Source organism: Dromaius novaehollandiae, chromosome 5, assembly GCF_036370855.1.
Source record: "Dromaius novaehollandiae isolate bDroNov1 chromosome 5, bDroNov1.hap1, whole genome shotgun sequence".
In the NCBI taxonomy this organism is placed as follows: Eukaryota; Metazoa; Chordata; class Aves; order Casuariiformes; family Dromaiidae; genus Dromaius; species Dromaius novaehollandiae.
The window spans coordinates 58,417,826-58,441,000 of record NC_088102.1 but is presented as its reverse complement, the minus strand read 5'-3'; the positions used below and the strand labels follow the sequence as shown (position 1 = coordinate 58,441,000).

General features: G+C 37.8%; 1 protein-coding gene across 7 annotated transcripts in view; it reads right to left on the bottom strand.

Annotated features, from left to right (window-relative positions):
- Positions 1–23,175, bottom strand: part of KIAA1549L (KIAA1549 like) — a 145,004-nt gene that overhangs the window by 41,285 nt on the left and 80,544 nt on the right. For 6 of the 7 annotated variants that reach the window (XM_064512938.1, XM_064512939.1, XM_064512942.1 and 3 more), the window contains 6 exons: positions 20,678–20,737; positions 18,913–19,064; positions 17,261–17,432; positions 15,002–15,165; positions 9,046–9,236; positions 6,211–6,338 (listed from right to left, as the gene is read on the bottom strand). In XM_064512938.1, the coding sequence (XP_064369008.1) occupies positions 6,211–6,338; positions 9,046–9,236; positions 15,002–15,165; positions 17,261–17,432; positions 18,913–19,064; positions 20,678–20,737 (867 nt within the window). The remainder of the gene's footprint in view (positions 1–6,210; positions 6,339–9,045; positions 9,237–15,001; positions 15,166–17,260; positions 17,433–18,912; positions 19,065–20,677; positions 20,738–23,175) is intronic. The other variant, XM_064512940.1, reaches the window with a different exon arrangement.

Sequence of the window (23,175 nt, the reverse complement as noted above, 5' to 3'; positions counted from 1 at the left end):
TGCTTGCACTGTGTGCATGTACACATAAGCAAGACTTAAAATTTCAGTGGGGGAAAGGGCAAAATTCACCTACTTAACCGTAATTTTCTTTGTCTGAAATGTCTTGCCTTAGATATCCCATGCTGCACGATCCACTGAGATTACACTACTTCTCCTAATCTTCCTGTGACTGAGGTATATGCAGATATCTCCAAACCAATCATTTACTCAGACTGTCAATTGTAAGGAAGATCAGCATGGCACTGGGTTTTTGGAGACCAGGACCACCACTGAAGGTTTACTTCCACATCATTGAAGCTATTGGTATACAAGATAAGATAGACTGAAGCTGCTTAAGGCATACCACAATCTCCAATTTGTGTGTGGACCTACGCTATTTTCATAATGTAATGCCAGCAGGTGGTGCTAAGCACTCATGTCACCAGTTCTCCAGCCCACAGAAAAGATGCTAAGAAACTATTGTTCTGAACAGTTAAGAAAAAATAGCCACGTGGAATACTCTGCTCTTATGTATTTAATAATTCATACAAAAACCCAGAAACTATACTTTTGTCAATCTAAGAATCCAAAGTGAAGGACCCACAAGAAGACTTCTCTTGTCTTTCATTTCTCCTTCCCTCCATCTTGTCTTCTCTCTCCTCGTTCCCCTGCAAATAAGAGTATGTTGGAAAGGAGAAAAGAAAGATTGAAATACCTACCTGTAGAAAAGAGTAAGGAAATTTAAAACATCAAGAAAACAGCTCTTATGCTATGCAAGCTCTTCTACTGTGCCTGTGAATACAGCAACTGAATATGGCCCCAGTCACACATTATGGACAACTCAGACATGTTGTTGGTTCTCTCATCCTCTGTCCCGGGAGAGAGGCAGGTGCAGTGCTTGCTTTTGCTTTTGTAAGAGTGTGAAGGGCCTGAGAAGTGTTCACAGAAGTTCACAGAACAGATTATAACACCTGGCTGCCTCTTGCAAACCAAAAACAAGTGGAGAAAGCAGTGGAAAATGGCTTGGTTACATGTGAAGAAACAAAAGGTTCACTGTCACTAGCAGGATGCTAGCAGGGTCACAGTACTCTATATTCCACAAAGCCAGGGGAAGGAACCAGAAAAATGTTTGGGGGAGATGTTAGGCTATGTCACACAAGCTGAAATCTATGGGTAGAAGAGAATCAATACATAAAACCCTCCAGAAGGCCCAAAGGGAAGAGTAACTGGTGCCAACATAAGGGATTTCAGCTGAACAAGTGGATTTTGTTACTTTATTTCAAATTTTTGTTGTATGGCTAGATGTCAGGAAATGCCCCCAGAAAAGCCTGGGAGCTTACTAGGAGAGGATAAAGAGTTAGACAGAGATCCCAAAACAGGCTAACATCCTTTCTGGGGTAAATTAAGCAATGATACTTCATGATGAGGGAATAAAGGATGAAAAGAACAGACTCTCTATACCATAGACTCTTCTTAGCACTCTCATTTGCCAGCCTTTTGGAGACACAGACATAATGAAAGGGAATCATCTCACTTAAAATTCATGCATAGGCTCTGATGTAGTTGTCTAGGCTCCTTACATACTGAAAAGAGAAAGATGAGTACCTCCAGAGCAGACAGTTATCCCTATTAGCTATCTCCCTCTGGAGGAACTAGAGAGCCTACCTGGTTAGATTAGATTAGACACCCAACTTCAAAAGATCAACATCTGGCAAGATGAAACCCATTCTATCTTAACCTGTAGTTCACCCTAGCTAACAGAAAAGGCAGATGAAGAACCTTAGCTGTTTTCTAGAATATGGAAGATTCTCAAACTAGTTCTCTATAAAAGCAGGCTGCTACATTGCTGCTACTAGATTCAGTCACTGTTGCCCTGTTTCATTTTAATTTGGAGCACTGAGTCACTACAGACAACCGTTCAGAAATTCTGAAAAGCTCACTCTGATGCTGAACTGCCAGATTAAACAGTTTAAAAACTGGTGGGCCACACTTCAGTATCATAGCTTGGTTCAGTTACATACAAAAATCTCTTTGATTTTAGTTAAGCCAGTAATAGAGCCAAATTTTGCTCCTCAGTACATTGTTCCTGCAGACACTTGATTATCAGAGATCCTCTTTCCAACCAGAGAAACTACAAAGAACAGAAGTAAAAAAGAATTCAAAATTTATATGACAGCATCTGCCTGGACTGAGAGGAAGGACAGTCTTAGAGGAACCTTCTGATATTTTAAACAGGAGTGGGGCCATTTACTGAACTACTTCTGAAAAGTTACATCTATTTTTAAAGACAACATCTGAATGCTTGGAAGATGAGAAGAAATGTTCCAGCTAGGATTCCTAGGAGAAAGAAAGAAAGGTTTCTTATACAAGTAAATTTGACTCTTTCAGCATGCAGCTTATCAATATTCATGAGTGATGTGTCCTTTTATGCTGATGAGAGTCTAGTACAAAATTGGACTTAACTATATGAGTTATCAGCCCAAAATGTATGGGCTTTTAAAGCCCACTCTTCTGTAACAGTTGTCAGAAAGCACTCCTAAAGAAACAGTCAAGGTGGCTTTCACTTTTGTATCTATGACTAGACTTTTCTGTTGATTCACACAGGTGATGATAACCAAATTTCATATGCTGCCATATGCTTCACTAAGATCTGCTAGCAACCTAAAGGTTTCTACGTTGTTAACTGCTATCTCTGTTTTTATTCTTTGTATTTCTCAAAGCAAACAAGCAATCGTAGCCTCCCAAAAATGCTAATGTATAGGTTGCAATATCAAGCACCCAGACAGTGGAGGAAAAAAAAGAAAAAAAAGCTAGACTACTTTCACCAGCTTGATTTTGTGAGAAGCTGGTGAAAGTTAAGATTTTAACATAGGCTACCATAGCTCTTTGAGTACTCGCTGGTTCTGCCATTTGCTTCTCCGTGAATGGTGTTAGGCCCTGATGAAACAGCAGAGGAAAATGCTAATTTCCCATTGCTCTCTTCCACACTTGCCTGCAAACCTTGCCTGGCACTTGCCACTGCCTCTGTTGGCTGCCTCACTCTTTCCATAGTCCTCTAACATATACATCTACCATCTAAATTGGTTTTGTAAGTGTGCAAAGTAAATATAAGCACAACTAGTCAACTTTAAAAAGGAAACTTCCTATTAAAGCATAAATAGACACTTTGCAAAGAAAATCAAAAGGAAAAAATGTAATTAGCTTATCAAAGATTTTCAGTATTGTAATACAAATAGAGATTTTAGCTTTGTTTTCTTCAGAAATAAGGCCTGGCTAAAGAATTTTCCTGATCCTCCAAAGCATAAGGTCTTCAGTCAAGTCTGTTAGTCTACAGTGGTTTCATACTGCTCACTTTCAGGGCTGACATACTCCATTTGGAGTCCATTTTGATAAAAGCCATATAGAGTTTATCTATTGAGTTAACATCCAGCGCTATCATTTTTCTGTGTAACTAAATGTCAGCGAGGAACAGAATCTAAAATTGGTCGGTAACTATGGCAACTAATGAGCCATTCTAACTTGGAGTCCCCAAATCAAACATGTGACCACCAAGGGATTCATTCCAATTTTAAGATGCTGCTTTTCAGAGAAGAAAATACGCTGTTTCTTTTGCTGACATGTGTATTTGAGGTGTCAGCCTACAATCATGCTGGAGGGCTGGAGCAGATTCAGACAAACAACTAAAAGAAAACCAGCATCCTTCTTAAACTGGAAGGACAAATGGCCAAAATATTCAACTGATGTTAATCAGCCAGGATAAAGATAAAGCCCTGCAAAAAAAACCGAAGTATCAGAGATGACAACAGTGTTTGAAATCATAGCACTGTAGAGCAAGACATAAGCTCAGTGATAAAACTTATGGGTATCTTGATTTTCATCTTTTAATTTCAACTTCATAAGCTTTTAGGAAGCTAAGAAGAAGAATAACTCAGAAGAATCATTTTAGGTTACAGTCATGTTCCCATGATAAGGTTAAGTCAAAAACCCATCTTCACATGCATACAAGAATAAATGTGAGGCCAGCTCCAAAATTCTGGTAGGTGGGAAGCCCAATTTATTTCCCATGACAGCAGCTCCCTTCTTAGAAGCTGTCCTAAAAAGGTTGTGCCAGGAAAAGTTGTGCTCTCTTAAACAGCTCCCACAAAGACATGCTTACATGTCAATTACCATCTCTTTGCCAGGGGACAGTTACTATTTTGCTTCCTGTTCGTTCCATGGAACAAATGGGGCCATGGAAGTGGAGTGAAGGAAGCTCCTCTAGAAGTAGCTCAAGTCTCTCTCTACCAGCAGGACATACACAGGTTCCTTCACAGCCTGAATAAACAGACAGTGACACCCTATCTTTTTCGCATTTGGTATATATGCTGTACTATTACTTTTTTAATGGCCAAATTCTGTTGTTCTGTTTCTGCCACAAGAGCTCAAGATCTTGATACTAGCAGGTAACAGGAACAAATGACAAGAATCCATAGCACGAATGGGGTATATATTGGAGACATTTTCCTTACAGCACTAGAACTAGAAATCGTTTAGCTCCTTTGCTGCTCCTAAAAAGGAGCACCTTGGCCAAATCATTTTAAATAGCACCGCTATTCAGGCTTTCTGCGGAAGAAAAAAGAGAAAAGGTCAAATAAACGAGCAAAGCCCAGATTAGAAGACAGGATTTTAGGTGTTAGTCAAATTTTCAGCAAGAAACTGGAAGTTGTTATCAATTTTCTTTGAATTTTTAAAACCTGTATGTTAAACAAAGAAAAAATACCTTCACTAAAATATTGTGCCTACATGTGCATTACCTCAAACTTCTTTAGAATATTGGCTTTCTTGGGTAGGAAAAATAACATAGCATAAAAATACAGCTTTTAACTCTGGAAACCATAATTGTCTTTGTCTTCTAACTGAAATATATATGAAACTGTCGAAAAAATAATTATGGCCCTTAAAAATTAGAACAATGAAAGATTTTTATCCTGATTATGAAAGAAGACTTCACTGAGAAAGACAAACAGAAACTCACAGCTTTGTCTGAAGAAAACAGTAGAGGTAACATAAACACATAACAAAAGGAAATGATCAACTTTTTAACGTGAATTTGTAAATGTGCGTAAGTCTCAGTGAAGCTTATTGAAAAACATAACATCATAGTAAATCTGTGGAGAGAACAGAGGACATTTAAAATACACAGTACGATTTTGCTGTACAGAACAAAGGCTATCTACGGTACCACGTACTTGTCTCTACACTGTACCAGATTTTTTTTTAAAGCAGCAAAGCCTTTGCATGACACATTAGTATTAGATACAATGATCACTAAGAGATGACATGGAGTTATAGAAAGCTTGCCATCAGAATGCTCCACAGACCATACACAGGTGATTCACTGGAGAAAGACCTACACTAAGATTCTCTATTTATCTGAATCTTCCCTTCCAAATTACAATATTTTTAACGAGGAAGAACTAAAGACTTTTGCTCGTGATAGAATCTGATGAGGCCACACACAGCTTAATTCCCTTCAAACAGAGCTGATCTTCTGGTTCAACCAGAGTGTTTCCTATTCATAAGGAAAATCTGGCCATTGAAGCAAAGCTCTAACTCAGGAGAAATGAGCAGAGAGACAGACAACAGAAAAGCAAGGTAGAAAGGGAAGAGAATCGTTCTCTCATCAGATGTTCCTGTTACATCCCCAAGTCACAAGGTCACCATCATCAACAAAGGATTTGTAAGCAATATCCAGCGCAACATCCTATGTGCAGCATGAAAAGCTATCACTAAAAGTGTTAGTAATAAAAGGCATGAGAAGGAGGATAAGAGAGGAAAGTTACATATCTAGAAATCTCACACCTCTTCAAATCAATTTTTACCTAATTAATTCATCCTCATCAGATCTGGGCCAGCTCAGCAACAGCAGTAATGGAAATGAATATCCTAGGGCTCTATACAGAAAAAATTGTAAACCCAGTCCACCTACTAAGCAGCATCATGTCTTCATTACTTTGCTGCTAAGAAAAAAAAATCAGTGAAAACTTGCGAAGGCCCACACACAAAGAGTAAACAGCATACTGTGAGGCTGAGGAATATTTATAGCAGTAGAGGAAAGAAACTCAGCTATGAACAAGAAATGCCTGAAAGATTGTTAAAGGCATAGGAAGATGGTTTCAACATAGCTAGTGGCTGTGTGGGTACTGCTATAGGAGCAGCTGCAAGCAGCTTTCATCAGGAAATACTTCTCACCATTTCTTTTTCTTCCTTCATCTTTTGTCACTTTTTGCTGTGCCATTACTTTCTGCGGGGAGCTTCGGCCTGAGCTGGGCTTTCCGGATTCGGTGGTGATGACGGAGCCATTCTGGCTAGGCGACCTGCTGCAAGTAACCATGGCAACAAGGGAGACTGTAAGTTCTTCTCTATAAACCTCATTTCAAGGTTATTTCATTTGCACCGTTTGCATCACTGAGTTTTCAAGTCTGATTTTGCACCAAAAGGAGATAGAAAATAAACTGCACAACAGAAACACAGTAAAGGCAGGAACAGAGCGACAGTATGCAAACACTACTTTTCAATTGGTTCAGGGCTGATAGGCATCTTAGTGATATCGAAACCATGTGCTTCTATTACACAACTCCCACAACAACAACAGCAGAAGCATTGGAAAGGGCAAAAAAATATTAATTCAGTGTCATTTATACAGCAAAAATAAAGCAGACCTTTGTTTTTATAAACAGGGCTACACTAAATCCAAGTATTTTTCTCAATTCCTTAGCTTGCATTTACACTCAACTATTTTGTCAGCCATAATGCAAAATTCACTCACTCACTCCACATATACACACTCACTGTGATAAGAAAATTCTCTTTTTTTCCTCTGCGTATAACACAGTTTAGCCAGCGCCATTATTTACTGAAACGACTAAGAAAATACTTGTTTTACTTAGCCATTGTCTATCCAGTTTGTTGCACAGAAACTGATCCCTCCCCAAGGTGAGCAGGGAGGTCAGAGCAGAAATGCTGCGAGTGCTCAGGCTCGATGAGGCATTCTCCTTAGGAAGGATAAGAACAAGCAGCATAACTAGGCTGCTTTGGGAGAAAGCTCTCAGCACCTTTCTTGGAGGGGTAGCTTATTCTAGCCTAATGTACAAGCTGGGAAAAGCAGGCCAAAGTAGAAAATGTTAAATACTCCACATCAAGATGTGGTACCACATTGTTCCTAGACATGAAACTGGCCACAACAGGATTGAAAAAAATGTAGAGAATGCATGTACCTATCTGAAATCATTTACTCTGAAGTGTCACGGTCAATTAAAGGACAATGTAAAGAGGCTGCATCTGAGAAAAAAATACATTTAGTCACAACTACTTTCAGAAGTATTCATTTACGGAGTGAAATCAAATCAAATTCTATTGCTGTCACAACTGGCTTCAAATACAGAACATGGTACTACAGCAAAATTACTGTAAAAACCCTCCTGCAAATTACTGCCCATACTATACTGCCAGCCTGAAACATTTGAAGTACTTCCAATTCAGATTGTCTGGTCTGAGCATCTACCGTGGTCAGAACAGGGAGGGACAACTGAGGGAGAGCAGTTCTTACGGACTTTTTTTTGAAGATATTCTGTCTGTGTGTATAAATAAACAAATACACACATAGATAGGATTCGACACAGGCTCTTTCAATCTACAGGGCCTTAGGAGAACTCAGCATGCAACCAAGCCTTTGCCTTGACAATTTCCTGCGAAATTCTTTTAAGAATTTATACTCTTGAAAAGTAGTACTTCTTCTCTACAAACCCTTCTATGGCTGCTTGTGAGTAATCACAGGCCAGCAAATAAATGCATCCACAGACAGACCAACACCTGAAGAAAATCTGCTCCACTTGGTAACAGGGACAAGAAACAAGTATGGATAGTTCACGGAATGATTTCTGCTGACACCAATCTAAATACTCATCTTTTTAAAGTGACCATTGCATCTATTAACTGTGAAGTTTCCTTCAGGGATAATATCAGAGGAGATATCCTCATCAGATACCAGCTGCTTCATGGCACTATGATTTAAATTGACCTTTTCAGGCTGCTAAATAGCCTGGATGAAACAGCAAATACAAAAAGGTCATGAAATGTTTCATCATATTCAGAAACCATCACTTTTCATCCCCCAGCCACACCTCACAGGAATCCCAAAAGAACAAAATTCTGCTTGTTCACACTCACTCAAGTAGTCACTCTGAAGGAGGAACAACTATTGGCTTAGAAAGGACCCATTTAGAAACCTTTTGCTTAGAAAGGCACCACAGAAGCTTCACAGGTTCAACACATTTTATAATGAGAATAACTTTCCTGTGAACTCCTGAATCAAGTTTGTTAATTGAAATTTGTTTAAGAATGCGCAGATTAAGTACAGGGGAATGTATGCACTCATCCAGAGAACCAAGTGAAGTGCTTAATCAGTTTTGTTAGAGGATTGATAGGCTGATTTTCAATTTTTGTGTGTATTTACACATGACTTTGGAGACGCTTCAAAACATTTTAAAGAACAGATCCCTCAAAGACTTACCCTGTAGTAGCACAGCACCTACAGCTGGCATAACAGTAATCTTCCATTGGAAGACTTTGAAAGGGACAAGTAGTTTAGTTTATATGGACTATATAACCTAACCCTCATGCTTTGAGGGCATGAGCGATCCTGGAGTGAGGCAGGCTGTCAGTAGAGCTATGTCAATTACACTGGCTGAAGTCCTGTCTTTCAGTTCATCCGAGAAATGATCTATGTTCATGCTCGACATACAAGGTTTAGTTGACTCATCTCTTGTACAACACCAGCATGCTATGACAGCCACTTCCCATTTATTTCCTTTATGCATATACAATCTGCGAAGACTTCACTGTATTTTATCCTCTATTTTTCAGCAATCTTACACATCTAGTGCAGATCAACACCATGCTAAGAATATCTGTGGAGAAACCATCTGCCACATACACAGCCTGGGTGCCAAACCCTGTATTTTTTTCATAAGCAACCAGCAGCATGCACCCCATTCCATCCCTCTGCTGAAATGCCTCACTCCATACCTTTTCCTTGTTTCATTGGATTTGGCAGTTTTAATGGTGCTGCCATCCTGAGTGATTTCTCTCTCCTGGGAGGCAGGAACATCTCTAACTGGAAGTGGAAGTACGACAGTTTCTTGAGTTACAGGCAAAACCTCATCTTCAGCTCCTTGCTGACCTAAATGTTGCTTGGCATAGTCAAAGCCTTGTACTGGCTGCAAAAACGTGGGAGAAAAAAATTTCCAACATGCATCATATGTTAATACAGAATTTCCATTACTACCTCTTAACTTCTTTAATTACATAAGCTACAGATAAAAAGCTATAGACTAGACTGTAGTAAGAATAGTCAGCAACAAAGAGATCTCCATTCTACGTATTTTATACATTATTAATTAGTATAAAACTGATCTTGGCTAACCTTTCTTTCTTGCCTTAAAGCACCCAGAAATTCCTTTCACAGACAATGGAATATCATATATAAAGAAAAATTAATGAGTGACAAAGATAAGACCATACAGAAAACGGAAATCTTTCTCCATGAAAAAATCTTTTGCTTCCAAAGAGGGCAGGATTAATTTATTCCAAATCAAGATGAAGTAAAGAAGGCAAGAACAGAAGTTTCATGGGAGGAATTACCCAGAAAAGGGTCACTTGTAGAAGAGTGAAATTACATTACTCCTGCTTAGTCAGTTCCCCTCTGGGAAGGTTCCTATCAATTTCCCGTGTTTCTCTCGGGAAGTGGCATTAGGCAGAGCCCAGCAGCGAGGCCAGTGGAGGCTATGCACCCAGCGCCTCCCACCCCAAAGCCCCCAGCTGCCTCCGTAGGGAAAAAGCAGAACTAACAAATGCTTTCTAGGCACTGCAGCCACCAAACGGTGGATTCTCCTTCTGGAAAAATTAAATGCATTTTCTGTCAAAAAAAAAAAAAACTCAAAGAAATTGCTGACCACTTCAAAAAAAAATATGCAACATAAAAATGTACAGGAGCTCTTGCTTTGCTAAATCCAATTAATCCACAAAAACATGGAAGGGTGTTCCTCCTGAAGTACAGACTATTGAAAGAATGCTAGAAAACATAAAACACAGCAAAGGGTGAGCAAAGGTGATTTTAACTCTCAAATTCAAGCCAGAAAAACATTTCTGGAAACACCTCAAAATCAGACACCTAATAATTGAATACTGCCACAGAAAAAAGATGGGCTCTGAAAAAAACACTTCCTCTTGTTCTGTCCCTTATTAAATAAATCTGGGCTATAGCTATAAATACAGTTACATTTCATAGGCAATCTCCATCTGAAAAATTTGGGTCTGTCTTTTATTTTTAAAAAGATGCACTCTGCATGTGTTCTACATCACATTCCCAGTTTCCTGTTTAAACCGAGGCTGATGATTTCTCACGAGCTGAAGTACCTCTGTATTCATCTGATAAGCTGCTCCAACGCATTAAGGAGATGCTAACTGAACTAATGCTGATGTGGAACAGCAGACGTCTCCACGCATTACAAGGATGGAACTTTTCACATATTAGAGAAATGCCATTTCACCACCACCAGCCCACGGCAAACCCCACTGATACCTCCCCTGACGGCAGCCTTCTGCTCACTCTCCCTTCTGAAGGCGGCCCCCAACTTAGCTACAAAGGGAGGAAATCAAGAAAGGGGAACAGAAGCTCTGTGAAGGGCAGCTAGGAAGGACTCTCTTCCTAGCTCCTGCATGCCATCCTTGATGCTAATATTTCTAACCAAAATAATGTTTTTAAACATTATCATCTAGATCAGTCATTAGTCAAGAGCATCCTAGGTATTCTAGGCGACAAAACAGAAAAGCAGATTAAAGGCAGGTATTCCTCTATCCTTTCAAAATGGTAGGATAAGTCACAACATATACTTCCTATCTTATTTAAGAGAATAAAACAAAACAGAAGCAAAATTCCACAAGCATGAGAACATGAGAATTTTTACAGAACTCTACTGAGTTGCAGCTCTAACCTGCTAAAAAAACAAAGTGAAACCTTTTTTTAATCTGAGTTCTACTTACCACCATGTCTAGGAATAAACTGCATTAAAGGAAGAGCTGAAAAAGCCATCCTCATCAGCAGGCATACCGTATTAAACAAAATTTGATCTTGGAACTCTGCTCAGTAAAAGGCCACAGGACCATCTGGTGGCTTTACCACCCTAAAGGAAACTGGCAAGGCTAAGTCATGATCAGGCACTGCTATAACACATTCCACTGCAAAGAGAGGTGTCCAGTAGGACCACAATACTGAAAAAGACAGAATTAGTGGGATTTAATACTGCTTTTGAAATCATAAATGGATGATCCAACCACTAAATTACATCATCAGAAAAAGGGCAGAAAGAATATAGGGAGTTGTTTCTGGCACTTTTTTCCTTGTAACGATGATGAAAAAGATATCGATGTTAAAAAAAAAGGGGGGGGGGAATGATCAGTCCCTTTCTCTCTATATACACCCATGTATACACAGTTTCTCTGGTCTTTTTTTGTCTCGTGTTCTTTATCAAATTGATAGTGGTTGTTTTCTCATGGCATGCAGTATTTGCTTTTGCTTGAGGGACTTAGACTGCAGATCTTATCTCTGTTTACCTGCAAGCTTATTCTCTCATGTTCTAAAAGAAAGGAAAGGTGACAAAAAAGATTACAGCCTTTAAAAAAGCATGCTATGAATTAGAAAACAAGAGAGAGAAAAACTAACATCTACCCAAAACCTCCAAGTAAAAGAGTATCTCAAAATAAAAACACTGTTGAAAGAACATTAAAATAAACTCCCATCAGAATTTCACCTAGTTGAATTTACACTTCTTTTAATTTTAGAACTGGTGAGTCAATTGAAAAAAAACAGTAACAGTGCCTGTTCCCTTCAGCCTAGCACAGATGTTACTGACTGCTAAATCAATTCAGAATGGCAACAGAATGTAACAGTTCCTAAGAAGGATACTGTAAACTACACTATTCACAAGAGGTCATTTTTAAACTTTATTTACTTAGCCTTTTTAAACTTTATTTATTTAGCCTTCCGTCTCTTACAACAAAAAAGTCATTCTGTATTACCAGGCACAGGTAGCAATCCTACTGTTATATCATACTGCCCGTCTACAGAACGATATTTAATGCTAAACATTTCATTACCCCTCTACGCTGTGCTCATGCATCTAATCCCACTGAGACAGGAGGCTTTCCGCGGTGATGTGGCAGGCAGCTCTCCCCTGCGAAGAACTGCAGTGGCCCTCTGCTCACAGCAGCAACAGGACTGCAGCAACAAACAGGCAGCTCTGCTCTGCTGGTTCCCTTGACACGAGACTTTTGAAGTCACAGCACATAAAACGGCACCACTAGAAACAAAAACAGCTGAAATCCACGGGTGTGTCCCCCCCACATTTTCTTTTCCTGTCTATACAGTATATTGGATATTCAAAAGGTGACAGAAAAGTACTCCAATAACTCAACAGCAAATTCTGTTCTTAAACTAAAAATCACTCTGCTATAACTCCATTTACAGAGCAGATTCAGTATTAATCAAGCAGTCTCAGGCACTTCTCTACGCAATGAAATATAATATATTCATTTTAAATGTGATATAGATATGTCCTCATCAGCTATTTGTATTGCCAAACTGCACGAAACGTAGCAATTACAGTTCAAGTTGCTATTGCTCTTCCTGATACCACTAATGTTGGAATTAAAAACAAAATTGTTCTTTTCAAAATGACCCAATTTCATTATCTTCCCAAAATACATTTCTTAGCACTATTTTAAGTTAACATGCTAAAATCAGGAATCACAAAATCAGTCCATTCCCACCCTGCTGTAGAATTTATCTTCCACAGTCCACAAATAAGTATACACCTTAAACTAGATCTGGCTGAACCTTTTTGATGGAACCATCCCCGTGAAACTAAACTGTAATAAATTTTGCTTTCATTTTGGAATGCCTCACATTCTATGTAATGAATTAAATTATATCTTATGAATTCTAAAAATATACCAAAAATGATCTGAGGGTGCATCTATATTAGCATTTTAGTTTGGATCAGGAGTGCACTTTTGAAGTGAATTACCTCCACTGACCATGCTTTGGTTCACATAATACAGTGATCTTAGAGCTCATGGCTTTCCTTTCGGATGAAATTAAAATGGAAAACGTGCTCCAGATGTGCGTCTACAGCATTCCAGTCTCTAACGGGCATTCAGTCCCTGAAAACAGACTAGAGCAAGTCTGCAGTAAAATATCCTGGAATGAGTGGAGGGTGGATGCTAGGAGCTCAGCACCAATTGTTTTGTCCCACAGATCCAACTTCTATTTGACTACATTGCTTGCTAACATAAACATAGTCTGACTGAACAGGTTTCAGCCTGACCACATATATTATAGACAGATTAAATCCAGTTTCTCAGGAAAAGTCAAAATTTGACTTTCTCTTTTTTTTTTGGAACAAAAACAACTCTGGAGTACTGAAAGACATTCAAATTTTCTGTTGTAGCTTCAACCAGTAGCCTTATTTTAAATTGTATCTTTTTTCAGGTAAAAAGTACCTGGTAATGATTGCCAGCTCAAAACAATGCACAAATTTAGTCACACTTTGTCCTTTAGCTGGGACTAAGATGGCATATAAGAAGAATTAAGTGGTGCATAGTATTTGTGGTGGTTCCTAGTAGAGGACGATCTGCATTTTAGAGGCTTCAAAGAGACAGTGTATGATTATCACTGCAGTGGCATTAATTTCTGTGTTTGCAATACTGCTTGTTTCACTTTTTCCAGTCTAGTCTTAATATCAGTTTGATAACATAGGCAAAACAGATCAGCATAGTGGAACTGAAATGGAATTCTTTATTGTATTATTTTTGATCAATTGAAACAAATATATGTTTTCAGCTGCCACCAGCTACATCCACCCATCTGCTACAAACCTAAGATGAGGAGGAAAGAGCTGTCATACGAATTATGCCTTCCCTCAACTCTCCCTCCCATCTACATTTCTTGGCACAAGCAACAGAGCTGAAATCACAAGAATCCTGCTGTCTATAGCAATACGAAGCCAAAGAAAAATGTTATTATTTTAATCGCATGCTAACAGAAAAGAGCAAAGACAACCAGGAGGAGGAAGGAACAGTATGATTTACATATAAATGCTTTGTAGGCTAAAACCTAACTTTGGTTTGCCCAGTCTAAGAGCTATTTAATAGCAATATAGTCCATTCCTTGAGAAGGCAGACTTTTTTTCACTACAGAGACAAATAAGTATTCTGAAATATTGTTCTGTTAGAGAGAGAAAATCAAACTGGAGAGGTGTTTGACTTGAAAAAAAATTCTTATAACTGATATGGGTTAGTAAGTTTAAGGAAAATACGATTGTTTAAACACAACAATGTTCACTAGTGAGTTAGAAAGTTCAAAACATCTAAAAGGGAGATAGCAGGGGGAAAATTTTTCTGAAAATTTCAAAGCATGTCTTTTCTGAAATACCAACTGGATGGGACGCTTCTCATTAGGACTAGGTCTGGACTACTGCTGAAACACTGAACTTCATCTATTGTCACATGGAGCATGTAGGAGAAGCTCAGTCTGTGGAATCGAGAATGAGGTCCTGAGGAAGAAATGCTATTAAAAAAAGACATAGGTGTGATATTCTATTTCCTCATTTGCATCTCAAACTAATGAAGGAAGAAAATGCCCTAAATAAAGCATACTTAGCCCTAATGGTTAAGTACCTTACACCACTGCATAACGGCTATTCTGTTTAGTAAGCAACAAACTGTGAAGGAATTTGATGAGTCCTGAGTAAAACAGGAGGGTAACTACTGTGACAGGATACAGAGTACAGATGTACAAAGATCCAACCTGTGAGTAATGACCATATGAATTCCAAATGTTCTTCAAATATATTTAGCAAAGAATCTGTAGAATTAAAACTTCAGAAAACAGATGAATGCCTTGATCTGCAGATTAGTCACTCACTTTAGCTCTCTGAGGCAGGTTCATCATGGTATCTGGTTTGAAGTCATTCTTGTTTTTTCTGCACAGAACTGCCGTAATGATAATGATGATAACTGTAACGACAGCAATGGGAGCGAGCACTGCAGCAATGATCCACAGGTTGTTCGGTGGGTTTTTCACAACAGCTACAGAAAATTGCAGAACAGCATTAGTATTCCTTTCTTTTACTGTGTAAGGAAGATGTATTCCAATTGCTTCCAATACAGTCTTCAATTGCCTCCATATAACAATTAGTATAAAAGGATTGTGTTTAATTTAGTAGCATCTTTGGATTTCTTAAGTAAAAAAACAAATAAATCAGCAACATCTTACACTGCTCAATTCACAAATCCTTGAAGCTCTCTTCTCTCAATTAGTTACAGCCAGCTGCAAAAGCAGCCATCATCTCCCAAGCCGAGACATTAGATACCACGTTAGATATCAGTCAAATGGCTCTTTTACAGAAAAAGCAAAAAAAGGTGCAAGTAACATGCCCTTACTTATTTTTCAAAAGTAAAAAGAGCCCATAACAAGGTAGTATATGAGTTAAAAGTATACATACAGAGTTCATACCTGGTGTCACAGAATTACTAGCTCAGCTAGGGTAAATTGGCCCAACTCTTTAAAAGACAATGAAGTTAAGAACACTAATAATTATTACTGACATCAATGAGGGGACGAGAAAATGCTTCTCTTGTCCTCTAGAAATACTCTGTCATAGTTAAGGTCAAAATCAAGTCCATCATTTCTGGAGGAGAGAAAATGATGAAACTGGAAAGAGCTATTTGCAGATATATTAATAATGGCACCAGGAGAAAGGTATACTTCAGAAATGCGATAGTGCTAAAACATTTTAGATTCTGTTTTATCAGAATAAAGTCTCTTATTATGCATGTCCAACTTGTACACACATAGGAGAACTTCCTGTAACATAAATACAGTTCTCTCACTTCATTTCTTTCACAAAAAGCAACAGATAATCACATTATGAGTCTGAATTTTGTTTTAATGAAATACTTTGTTGAGTTCACCACGCTTTCTCTATTTATTTTCCTATACTACTGGTTGCTGGCATGCACAGGAAATTGTGAAAATACCAATGTAAAACAGTCTTTCCATTTCCTAGGGGACTACTGCTTCCAAATGTCATTGAGCTTATTAGCTGTCAAAGGCACTTAGCATCTTTTAGGGTCAGACTTCAAATACATACCATCTTGTTCAACCATAGTTATGAAAGCTAGCTGAAAGTCTGTTTAGAGCTTGAGCCAATTTTCTTTGTATATCCACAACTTTTTGCAAAGCCAGTGCAATTTGTTGGTCTATGTAGGAATGGCACCATTAGGTACATATTTTCCACACAGTGTAACAGTAACTGCATGCTTTGCAAGTCTCCAAAAAGCCAAGCTAAAAACTAAAAGTCTAGGTTTAAGTAACTGTTCAAGGTTTAGTTTTCAATGAAGTTATATAATTTTAAATTATCGACTTTGAACATGTAGTTTGGGGAATGACAGGGCTGTCTTTCTTGGGGGAAAGAGAGAGAGACTGAATTTTATTGGACAATGTTAATTCTAATCACAGACTGTTGTTGTGTTAACATCAACCAATTGTTGAAAAATTATTATTATTTCTAGAGAATGTAGAGAGAAGGATGATCTTATAGCTAATAGTGACAGATGCTTAGGAATCCTAGTTTAAAATTTTAACTCAGGCACCAATTTCCAGTGTGACCTTGAATAAGTCAAATCCACGGTTCATTTAGAGCAAAAGGACTTCAGTGGATTTTGAAGCAAGTCTTTCATTTTGCTCAGACTCTCACCTGTGAAACAGGAACATCAATATTTTTCTTTATTATTCATCTGTCTGCCTAACCCAACTGTAAGCTCCAGAGGGTAGGTGTCTTTTCTTACTGTGTTTGGTGCAGAACTTTTCATTCTGCTATAAGAGAAATTATAACAAGCAAAATTGAAGTGTGCATAAAACATATTCCTTGGAGAGTACAAAGAAAGAATACAAATACTGTGTCCAAAATGAAATAAATTGATATTTTTCCATAAGAAAGTATAAAGGTAACTGTGTCTCCTGCATTTCAAATGTTACAGCCTGAAAATCTCAGCTACCCAATATCATAATTTCTCTTTCTGTATGTTTCTTCTTGTGTGATCAGTGGAGACTCCCACACTTACATTTCTTTTTCAGAGAGAAAAAGAGACTAAAATAGAAAAAATTTAAAAGGATTCTTACGATCAGCTTGAACTTGAATAACATAACCTAGTGTCAAGGCCATCCGCTGTGAGTCAACAGTACTCAAAATTTTGGCAGCTGCAGTACCAAGCAAGGGTTTCCCATTGTATAAAGTATAGTATGTCAGTTCAGCCGGCTCTTTGGGTCCTGGAATACGCTGGATTTTTACCATCTTTCAGAAAAAATGAGAGAAAGAGAAATAAACTGTTTTTGTATCATACCGCTGCAGTTCATCAAAACCTGCAAGAAGCTACTTGAAGGCAGTACACACAGAACTCCTTGAAGTCCATCAAATCCCATATAAGCATAAGCTCCATGCAGCTATTCTCATAGGATTGGGGCTTCTCCTCTTTACGGCCTAGTCTATTAAGATTAGCAAGCAGCACTGACTGCCTTCATAAAAATCTTTAAACATAATCCTAATGTAAAACCCTATACTAGGAAAAGCATGCAGTACATGCAGTACAAAGGAGGAAAGGATCAAATGTTTGGACACTGCAGTTGCAAAGGGAGGATTTTTTAAAATCCGTCCTTATGTGGAAAACTACACTTTACTGGCATATTGCACTTGAAAAATTCCCCTCTCATTTTACTTCTATACCCACTACTTCTGATGCTAGACTATTAATAAAAAGAACCATGCTCTTTTGACTTTATTCTGCAGAACACCAGTGGAATTTTTGAAGTGCACCTCTATCTTTTTTTGAGGATAGAGGAAGTGTCAAACACTTCTAATGATGAGAGGGAAAAAGGGGTTTTGTCATTTTTCTCCATTATGCCATGGACTAAAATACGTCCTGTTTTCATGGAAAATCTTACAACGGTTCACATTTTCAGCAAATAAAAATGTGTATCTTCATTTTTAAATTATTTCAAGCTTGAGAATGCACAGAATTGGGGGCATATTAGAAGAATAATAATTTGTTTTTATATCTCACAATAAGCAAGTCTTGAAAAACAACATGAAACTGAAGGAAAATAGCAGTAACCCGGCACACAGTTTTTGAAAACAGACCCAGTTGGAACCCCCACAACTAGACACAGTTGGCTAAGTTAGCAAGAAAAAAAACAAGATCCTTCCAAAAGCCTTTGAGATGTTGCTAAATAGGAGAAAGAGAAAGGCGTTTAATAAACCACTCAGGGCTCAAAACCCTATTTCAGAATGTGATCTGTGGCCATGTGATCTGAAGACTAACACTGTGTAAAGACTGCTTCATACCATATTTCAATCAAAAGCAAAAAAAGAGTTCTAGCTTTTATTGAGTTTACCTCTACAGTGGAAGAGTTAAGAATTTCTTTCTTCCATTTTTAAGAACAAAAAACACAACTCTTAATTATGCTGAATATGAGTCTGTTTACACTAAAGTACATTGACTGTATCAATCTTCATAGCAAGCCAAGGGAAAATATTTATTAACACTGATTAACTAATGACGACTTCCAAAAGATGAGGCACATAAAAACATGGCTGATTTTAGAAAAAGAAACTCATTGGTAATGACATGCATATTGCATTCACTGCTTTGGTGTTCATGAAAAAGGGCAAAAAATCTCAATCCAGTTAAACATTTTCGCACAAATTCAGGCAGTACATATGCAAACAAAGCCTTTTTCAAAATGTATCTAGATGCAATTTATGTCCTATTGACCACCTGCACAGTGTAGCTGCCCACAGTAGTGGCACGTTTAAATCGTCTTCCTTGTTGATGGGACATCATAAATAGTGGGGCCAAACGCTGCTCCATTAATCTTGCAAAGCTCTGATTGTTCAGTCCCAGTAATGTAATATCTACCCCTTGTATAACTGTGGGAATGGAGAAAACAACATATCAGCACATCTTACACAGACAGATTAAGTAACATGGTTTTCAGGGCTACTTGTGACAATGATGTGCTAACTAGCTTAGAAGAAAAATAACTGGATACTGTTTCACCTCCTCAGTAATTCCCTATGGGGGTATAATGTGCTTGTGTGTCAGTCACTGCACTGTTCTTCTCAGGTAATCTGTGAATGATGCTTCTACACTCAAAGAATAAAATACTCCAATATTCTTGGTCCTCTAGTTTATCGAAATGGCTTTGAGAAGCACCTAATCTATAATCTTCAATGTAAAATAAAAGTAAGCCCTCAAGTGAAAACCTATTGGAGAGCTGTCTGCTCTTATGCTTATCAAAAGAACAGTCAGATGCCTCTGTTAAGTAAAAGTTTTTCATCCAGCCATTTGGAAATCTGAAGTTAGAATTTTGTTGAGGTCAGTTTGAAACAAAATATTCTATGTTTGAGAGCACTGAACACTGACAAAAACTACTTGTGAATACACATTTCCTAAACGTGAATGAATTAAAAAAAAAAAAAAGGCACTGAATTTAAATAAAGTAAAAATAAGTGAGATGGCATGCTAATTTAGTTCATACAAATGTGTGATTTTTTTCAACATTACTTAAAATTATTTTGGGAGCATATTGATTTTTTTTGAAAACAATGAAAATAGTGTAATATCAACAATATTCCATTACAGTGAGTGTACACAGGCAAGAAATGGAATATCAGGTTGGTGGGATGCAAATGGGAAGCAACCTTACCATTTCCTTCAGAAGATGATGATCCCCACATAAATTTATTTTTAATCTCAAAAATATAAATAGATATAACAGGTATCAAATCACACCAGATATTAGAAACATACTAAAAAATTTGATCCATTTCATGTCAGGTTTCTTTTCTTCTGCACTCCTGGGCATTAAACAATTCCAACCATAGATGCATTGATTAGAGAGACTTTGATCTCTACTGACTCAAAGATGGGGAAAAGGGTCTCGGTTTTGCCCACTTAACACTTCTAAAGTCAAAATGATTGTGAATGGAAATGTGATATCAGCAAAATGATTTTGCCAAAACAAGTATTCTGAAACCTAATAGCATTCTCTCTATCTTCTTTTCCATGAAGCTGTGCGCTTAATACTTTAGGTGAAAGATGCAGAAACTCCTGGACCCAGACACAGTCAGTGAATCGTAACAAACTTTATTGGGTTCAACAGATCACCTGTCTTCCTGGGTTATATCTACAATCCTCTTTGGATTTCAGATTTAAATTCAAGTCCTAGAAAAAGCTGGAAGGAGGTCATTTTTGTTTTAAAACTCTGAAAGGATAACGCTGCTCTCGTAAGTGCTTAAGCCCAAAGTGGCATGAATTCTGAAATAAGTGCTGGACCCAAGAGACTTCTCTGTTCAGGACAACAAATCACAGTTACTCTTGGACGTAACTTTAAATAATTTGTCTAGTTGAATGCAACAGAAGTGTTCAACAGGCAGCTATTTATTTGTGTGCAAAATTACTGTACAAATGTGTTTACAGAATTAAGCACTAAAAATTATTCTCTCAAGTGCGTGGAAGAGGGATAGAGATTAAAAGGTACCTGTGATCACCCAGTAGTCTCTAGTTGACTCTGAGACATCAAGGTTTGGATACTCCAGAGCTTTAAAATAAAAGTTGAAGTTATTTCATAATACTCCAACATCCTACACATTATATGTCCCCAAACTATTTGGTCAACCAAACACTGATAAATAAAATTGAACTATGGCTTTTCTATGAGCACTCTACAGGGGATAGTACATTATTGCTCAGCCCAGGAGGCGATATGGAGGTGTAGTATGATTTCAGGATCACAATTTTTCTTTTGTCTGAGAGGGCAGAAATCAAGTGTAAACAGCAGGAGTACTGTACAAAGTAGAACACGTATCTTCTGTTGCAAAAATATTGGCTAGTACATTGGGGCAAAGCCAAGGATTGCCCATGGCTAAAGGTCATATGTAATATACCTGTGTGTATGTTTTATGCATATATATACATGCTGCTTTCTCCCTTTGAGTAAATCTTTATGGAAAACATGACGACATTCTATGATGATTCTATGACTTAATCCTTACTTAAGCCAGGCCACAATTTGACCCTAAGGTAATAAACAAGGATCAGATTTCACCACTCAAAGAGGGCATTTCCACATTCTAGTTTGTTCACAGAAGGCTCATCACCCTGATCTACCAGAAAGCGTCATGTTAGGTTTCCAACCAAGAACATTTCACATCCATCTCAGAGTGCTGGGCAACAGAGGGGACAGGAACACCTTCTACTGGCTTCTGAGAAAACTAACATTGAAATGCACATATAATAATGTCTTGTATATCATATAATCCCAACAGAACCAGTTATTTCAATAGGACAGTTTATGAGGGCAAACTGCTACGTAGTCTGAGCAAGTCTGGTTGAATCAGGTTTTAAGTAAACAATCTAAAGAATTTAAGTGAACTGAGAATCCATCCAGTTTTGTGTGTGTCAGAGTGTCTTTACATATGCACAAACACATATGTATACATACACACATACAGACACACATGTATATAAAAATACATGTATATATATATGTAGTGCATGTATGTTTTTGGAAATCGACTTATTATATGAATTATCAGTGAGATTAACAAACTGTGAAAATTGCCTTAAAGTGTAGTACACATATATTGAAAGCACAACACTCTACTGCACCATTTAAGGTGTCATTACGATATGTGCTGTCATCTGTGAGAAACTTATGTTTGCTATTTGGAGGATTTTTGTTAACTTTTTCATCTCGAAAGTGCATTAGCTGTAAAATTCAATATGGTGCTAATTCATTATACAGATCAGCACTTTTTTCAATAGAATTACACAACATGGAAAACATTAATACTTGGAACTTAATTCAGAAAATATCTGTGCTTTCTCATGTTGATGCACTGCTATTTAGTCACCTTATGTTTTTAAAATTCCAAAGTGATCTGAAACAGTAAACAATGTAAAACATCAGATCATGCAGAGCAAATGCTTTTGAGAAGGAATTTCATTGTGTGTCCTCAGCTGTGCATTTCTATGATAGAATGTAAAGATTCTGAAGGAGCTGCAAGAGTCTATTGGGAAATAATGTATTCTGAAAATGACATCAATATCTGTTTGATAAACTAAAACCACTGCACTGCCACATGATTAAGCGTCAAACACTTTTCTAAGTAAACATTTTCACGACACAAACGATCGGTCTGAAGCCATAAATACGACGAACACATTAAGTTTGCTGTATACCTGCTGTGCTGTGAATACAGCCAAGGACTTCAATATGAAATATAAGCCATTACTTGTTAAAGGAATACTAGCTAAAGACTCTATCGGATCAATTAATCATGTGCTGGGATCAGCGGAGAACTACAATACCACATGAGACTGTCTATGTGACAAATGACTTGCACAACGCCTGACTAACAAATACATTCCTGTACTGCCTTTGTGAAAAGCACCATAATCCTTTTCCGTTGCAACAGGCCTGCTTCAGAGGCCAAAATATTGACCAGAGCAGAGCCATCACCAAAACACCCCAGAGCTTTCTGCTTGGACTCCTAGACAGCCTGTGAAGACAAGTCCTGGATACAGGGCAGTCTTCTGACAGGCCCATGTGTCAATCACAAAGCAGAGTCGCATAACGAATTATCTATAGCCTTTTCTAGGTCCCTGCATAAGACATTTGTCAACAACCTCCCTCCACTTCCCTTTGCCTATAGAAAGAACTGATAAAAACACAAGCTAACCCAAAGATGTCTGTTTTATTCTTTGACAGAAAATCTGACTCAATAGTGCACTAATGCGGTGTAATAATTCATCACTTGACAGCTTCACCCACAGTCATTTGGTTGCAAATGTTTTGGACAGGTAACACCCCAAGAATAATATATGCTTCTGTTTTTACAAGGATTTGCATAATCGCCAGAATTAACAGTGATTCCTGACCTACTCGCACTGGAAAGCAATCACTTACCTAATAGACAGAGTATTCATAGTACAACTGATTATTGCACAAGATAATCATTCTGCTGTTGGTCTGTT